Genomic DNA, 6,413 nt, shown 5'->3' on the forward strand with positions numbered 1-6,413 from the left:
TTATTATTATTATTATTATTATTATTATCATGTTGAAAACAGTTGTGCTGCTTAATATCTGTGTTAAAGCCTTGATATCTTTTTTCAGGATTTAATTCTGAATAAAAAAAAAATTGGTAACACTTTACTTAAAGCCTATATGCATAATGCATAAAAAAAAGTTGTAATGCACCTTATAATGCATTGTACTCATTTCAATTCATTCATTGTCAATTCATTGTTGCACTATGCATTTTAAATTTGGTTATAATTATTTCTGACAAGATGTAATGTATTACAGCGCACATTATGAATTATTATAATGCATTATACCCTATAATAACCCTTTATAATGCATTATACATAAAGGCTTTAAATAAAATGTTACAAAAAAATGTTTATTTAAAATATATTAAGTCTTTACCATGACTTTTGATCAATTTAATGCATCCTTGCTAAATAAAAGTAAAAAAAAAAAAAAAACATCTAAACAAAAACAACAGTCAGGAGATGCAAACATGCACATACATATTCAAATCTAACCTGAAAAATTCAAGATGAAAACCCACAGGATTCTGCTTCATCCTTTCCATCTGCACAGTTCCATCTGATTAAAGAAAGAGAAAGAAATCATAAGAGACTTAGTCCAGTTAGTAATCAGAACACCCTAGAAAGCATGTAGTGCATTGCAATGTTTAGGCACTCTATACTTTTTTCTTGAAAATGTAAAAGTCTAATGCACAATTTCTGGCCATCAACAATATATTGAAGTGAGCATTTGGAGGTTTCATTTAGTGAAAAATAATGGCATGAGCTAAAACAAAAGTTAAGGTGGAAGTGAGAAACAAAGCTAAAATCTCTGAGCACCAACAGATTTGTTGACAGATTTGTCAGCGAGTTTTAGAGAAGTCATGTATTCCACATAGACGGCACAGAAAGAATGCTGTTATTCTTAAGCATGAGCTTAGGACGGGAAAACAAGCACAATATATTCACAAACATGCACTGGATATTCCCATGCATGCCTAAACATCAAAACATAAGCCTTAAACAACCAAACAGATGTACATGGCTTCAGAATCACTAATACAAGGATTTGAAATAATCACAGAAACAAATGCATATTGTAACGCATATTCAGGACAGCGTGCCGGTAGTGTGACACCTGTTACCTTTGACCTCTGACCTCTGCCCAGCTGCAGGCTCCCAGCAACAAGTTCTCTGAAGCGCTTTGCTGTGCAAGGTCTTCGCTGTCCAGTGTATCACAATCCTGAAGACATGACTGGAACCCAGTCTTGAAGGAAAGAAACGCTTTATAAGAATGAGAGAGGGAGGGATGGTGTGATATCCGTTTTCAAACTCATTAAGAAAGGACAATAGGAGGAAGTCTGGGCATTGGAGGAACTGACGGATTAGTCTGGCAGTGAAGACAGATAAGACAAACCAACAGAGGACATTAGTGCCAAGCTAAACAGCACACACACGCACACAAACCGCAGCATATGCAGTGAGTTCACAGCCTCTGATGCAACCTGTATCTAAAACTGATGGATTAACTGTTGGAAAAACCTCACTGCAGCGGCGTATCCAGAGCATGTTCACATAAACTCCATTCATCGTTAATATGGGTTTTGTCATGCTACCATTCTTTGTTGACCCCGGACTTGCTGGCAAAAACATGTCCTACATCATATCCTTGCTTCAGGACAAATGAACATTTACTCACCCTTAGGCCATCCAAGATGTAGATGAGTTTGTTTCTTCATCGGAACAGATTTGGAGAAATTTAGCATTACATCACTTGCTCACCAATGGATCCTCTGCAGTGAATGGGTGCCGTCAGAATGAGAGTCAAAAGAGCTGATAAATTAATGTAATTAATGTGACTCCAGTCTATAAATTAATGCCTTGTAAAGTAAAAAGCTGCATGTTTAAATCCACAAAGACATTTTAACTTTAAACTGTTGTTTTTGTCTTAAATACCCAAAGTAGTCCATAATCCATAATAACGCTATCCATCCCCTGAAGAAAGGATGGCCCAAAAGTCCATCCCCTGTTGTCCTCTCACATCAAAATCCACCAGCATATTTGTTTAGAACTGTTCTGGACTGTTCGTAAATGGTGCTTGATTTGTGCATACTTCTCACCTGATTCAGAAAATACTTTTTTTATTATTATTACTACAGAAAGGTGTATTATGGATTATTTTGGCAGAATACAGTAGAGTTGAGGGATGCTCAGTATTTGATGTCAATAAAAAAGTTAATAGGCCTATATATATAGAGAGAGAGAGAGAGAGAGAGAGAGAGAAAGGACATATGCTATCTTTCACTCTCCTTCACAACCATGCTTAATAAGCAATGTAAATGAGGATATACTATAGACTTGTTTTGATGTAAAGTTAATTATAAACACTACTAACCCAGCCCTACCACTATATATGTATGTATGTATGTACATATTTATGTATATTTGCACATTCCAGATCTCCATCCATCAGATATAAAACGTGTGTGGATGCATATGACTCTAATAATGATGTAATTCTGGATGATGAAATCATGTGTGTGGGAACTGTGAGTCAATGAGAGCCGTTGTGGTGCTTCACTTGTTGTTTTTCTTATTTTTAGTATGAGAAGTGAGTTTGGTTCAAATAAATATGAAGAAGAGTAGAAGGTAAGGAACGTGAGATTAAATAATGTATCATAAAAAAATGAAGAAATGGACAAAATCACATAATGATCTATCTGAAGTGTTTCAGTAAAACTAAATTATTTCTCTTTCATTTCAATGAGAGATACCAATATTCAATTAATCTTCATTTAGGTTACAAAAAGAGGGCAGGTGCCATTAACACCCGCATATCTAAAGATAATAAAGTTTACAGGACATAGCCTATCTTATGCAACATTTAAAAACGCCTTAGAAGAAACCACTGATCAGTGGAAGAAACCTCTGGGCTCTGCTCTGACTGCGGTGACGTCATTCCATCATGACGTCATTCCCAGAGAATAAAGACCGAGTGCCGAGTGGATCTTACGATAAAATCCACAAATAAATGGTTAAAAGTATATTCCTCGAAAATCCCTAACAAGCGTAACTAAATAAAGCGTATGCGCGATTTTCATTAATCCTCCAAAAACAGCAACCGGATCAATGCAAAAAGTGTTCGACCTTTGGCACGTTCGATTTTGCCTCACCGAGCAAACGATTGCAAAGTTGATCTTTGGCAGGAGGAATGAGGTAATGAGTTTGTGTCTGTCGTGAGTTTTTCGTGTGCGCACGCTACACACTCACTCACACGCGCGTAAAGTCACACACAGCCGCACGCGCGAGCCACCGGGACACAGACGGTTCTTTACTCTTGCATTCAGTATTGTGTGTGTGAGGACAGACTGCTGTGATGGCGGCGTTGACCGGAGGAGAGATGTGCGTCAAGTATCTGATGTTCGTCTTCAATTTCATCTTCTGGGTGAGTGAGAAATGATTAATGTGTGCAGAGGTTGGCTCGCGCGCGGGATGTTGTTTTATAATTAACTCGCGATTTTCCTCAAAGATTCATTGATAAATGCGTGTGCATAGCGTCCCGTTTAGATTCTTAATTAGTTTAGATTGTAATTAATGACGTTGGGACGTCTGTGTGAAGCAATGCAACGGGATTGCATCCATTTGGCTGACCTAATTTTAAGGTTTTTAGCTCGCATTTCAGGACCCTGGTCGTGTAGTTAAAATACTGTGTGTGTGTGTGTGTGTGTGTGTGTGTGTGATGGGACAAGCACTGAATTTTGATAGTGTTTCCTTTGACTCCCCTCTGTTCGTGTTTGTGTGTGTGTGTCAGCTGTTCTTTCTCACGGCTGGACAGGCGTGTTCTGCTGATGTCCGATTCGTGAACATATCGTTCTTTCGAACCGGTTATTTTAAATGAATCATTCGAACCGATTCGCCAGGTGTTCCGTCTCGAATTCGAATTAGCTTACTACTCTTGTAGACAGTTTATAGTATGTATTGTATATATTATACATAGTATGCTAATATTTGTAGTGCGCATCAGTCGGGTTGCAGAAGTAAAATCTCATTCATTTTCTCCATATGTAAATTGATTTTTAAGGTAATTAAGACCTGCTATGAGCTTTGAGGTTGTTAATCCATGACATGTTACATCCTTTTATTGAAGCCGTCAGTTTGCATTATTTCAGCGTATATTTTAAAATGATGGTGCATTTTTAAATAGCAAAATTTCTGGTAAAAAACAACATTACGCATGATTCAGCAAATTAATCTCCACCAATCACAGAGCAAAGCGTGCTGATTTTTAAATACTTTTTTTTGCTTCAAATCTAATTTTTTCATATTGTGATTAATGTTGTAGCTAGTCGGTTTGGTTCATGGATTATAAAGGTCTTTGCACACTGAGTCCGAAATTCTCGTCCTAAATTTTCGCACATTCAAAAATAAAATTCAGATCAGGTTCGATTTTCTGCATTTTCACATCCGTAGCAAGCATTTTGATACCACCAGGAAAGGATGACGAATACGGAAAAAAAAAAACGCATATGAAAATTTTGGACTCGGTGTGCAAGGACCTTAACTCTTTAAAAAAATCCCTATGGTAAAAATACCTTAAAATTGGGCAAACATTAATGCACTCTATTTGATAGAATGCCTGGATGAACTACTGCATGCTAAGATGCGCAGTATACAACCAGAGCACAGTATGTGGAATAATTTATCCCATAATGCAATGCACCTGACCTTTTGTTCCATTTTCTGTGTGATTATGAACATATAAGGTAATATCAATCACACTTTCTGAAAACTGCTTCTTCCCTCAATAATTGTTCTAACATTTAAAGACATTTTTACACAAAACTGCATTAAAATTCAAAATAATTATATTTGTGATGAATGCACCTCTAGTGTCACAACATGGTATTGCAAATCCTGATATGCATACTTATGCATATTACCTCTACTATATAGCATGCAAAAGCAGTTTGCATTATGAATTGTCACCTAACATGTTATATTTCAGAAAGCAACAACACACAATCAAGCTTTCACAGTTTGTTTTGGGCTTAAATCCAGTTGGGTCTGCTCCGCTGTTTTTTTGGCATTGGCAATACAGATCGGACCATACTGCAACGTTCATTCGGATGTTCAGTTTCATGCTAGAATTCAGCATATGCGTAATTGATAAGAATGGAGAATTTTTGTACCCTCATCTCAAAATGTAATTGCACCAGCGGGAAAATGGCTGCAAAGTGTGGCCTTTTACTCACAGTCTGTAGAGCTCTGCAAACAGATCAATGATTGATCTTTCCATAGTGTTTACACATTATGGGAGAGCCGGCCTACGAATAGCTTATTTTTGTCGTCTAGCCACATTAAACTGGGGAAAAAATATCACCTTAAACAGTGCATTGAAACAAAAGACTAGAAATGAAATTTTGAACCCGTTCACTGAAATGAACCAATTCACTACATGAATCTCTAATTCTTCAACGCAGTGAACATGACCCAGCGCCGTATGGTGCGTGTGTGTGTGTCCAGCCCGAGGGTTTATGTGAGCACGCGTCCTAGATTGTCTTTAATCTGCGAGTCTATTTATAGAGCATGATAATCTCATGGACAAACTCACTGTAAACTGCATTTGTTGTAGGTTTTGATGGGGAATAATGTGCACATTATGAAATTGTGTGGTGTGTGTGTGTATGTTGGATCTGGTCTCATTCATTTGCACTCTGTAAATATTACTTAATATCAGCATTACTTAACACCTCCTCCTCTGAACTTACACACACACACACACACACACACACACACAGAGAGAGATCCTGCAGGTCTATTGAACCATTGCAATAATGAGGCATTCATGCCCTCCACGGGCTCTTCCACTGTCATCCCTCCCTGCATAGGGACTAGGGATATGCCGGTATCAAATTTTCATGTTGCGATTAATTGCTAATGCTTTTATCACAGCATACGGTATTATCACGATATTGCAATTTAGTTTTTTTAAAAGTGCTGTCATAATACAGTATAACAGGTTTAATAACTTTTGTCTTATAACAAAAATAACTGAACATTTAAATGCAATAAAGCAATACAGAAAAATGTATAAAGTTAAGTTTTACACAGATTAAAGTGCAAAAGAACTATAACCACGATAACAATATCGTGCATATTAATTACCGTGATTTATCGCATTACCGAATACCGGCACAAGTCTACCCATTTATTTAGTGACCAGAGATTTAAATGTATTGTATTTGTGAAATAATGTGTTTAACAAGATAGGACAAAACTGTATTTACATTTAACAATTCATTAGTAATGTGTGGCATTGACATTTTTTTAATATAGTTTACATAGGGCTGGGCGATATAGCTAAAAAATGTATCAACGATATAATGTTTCATATCGTTCGGTATCGA

General features: G+C 36.8%; 2 protein-coding genes across 2 annotated transcripts in view; one reads left to right on the forward strand and one right to left on the reverse strand.

The window, feature by feature from the left end:
• LOC107686594 (von Willebrand factor) overlaps positions 1–559 on the reverse strand; it is a gene marked incomplete at its 5' end in the record, with an annotated part of 44,492 nt that extends 43,933 nt beyond the window's left edge. The window contains 1 exon segment of the mRNA XM_074186993.1: positions 523–559. Within this exon segment, the coding sequence (XP_074043094.1) occupies positions 523–559 (37 nt within the window).
• A 2,463-nt stretch (positions 560–3,022) lies between these two features.
• The window catches only part of cd9a (CD9 molecule a), an 11,894-nt gene continuing 8,503 nt past the window's right edge, over positions 3,023–6,413 (forward strand). The window contains exon 1 of the mRNA XM_016483599.1: positions 3,023–3,451. Coding sequence (XP_016339085.1) covers positions 3,383–3,451 — 69 coding nt within the window. The 5' untranslated portion in view covers positions 3,023–3,382. The remainder of the gene's footprint in view (positions 3,452–6,413) is intronic.

Source organism: Sinocyclocheilus anshuiensis, unplaced genomic scaffold (genome assembly GCF_001515605.1).
Source record: "Sinocyclocheilus anshuiensis isolate Anshui unplaced genomic scaffold, SAMN03320099.WGS_v1.1 scaffold733, whole genome shotgun sequence".
Lineage (NCBI taxonomy): Eukaryota > Metazoa > Chordata > Actinopteri > Cypriniformes > Cyprinidae > Sinocyclocheilus > Sinocyclocheilus anshuiensis.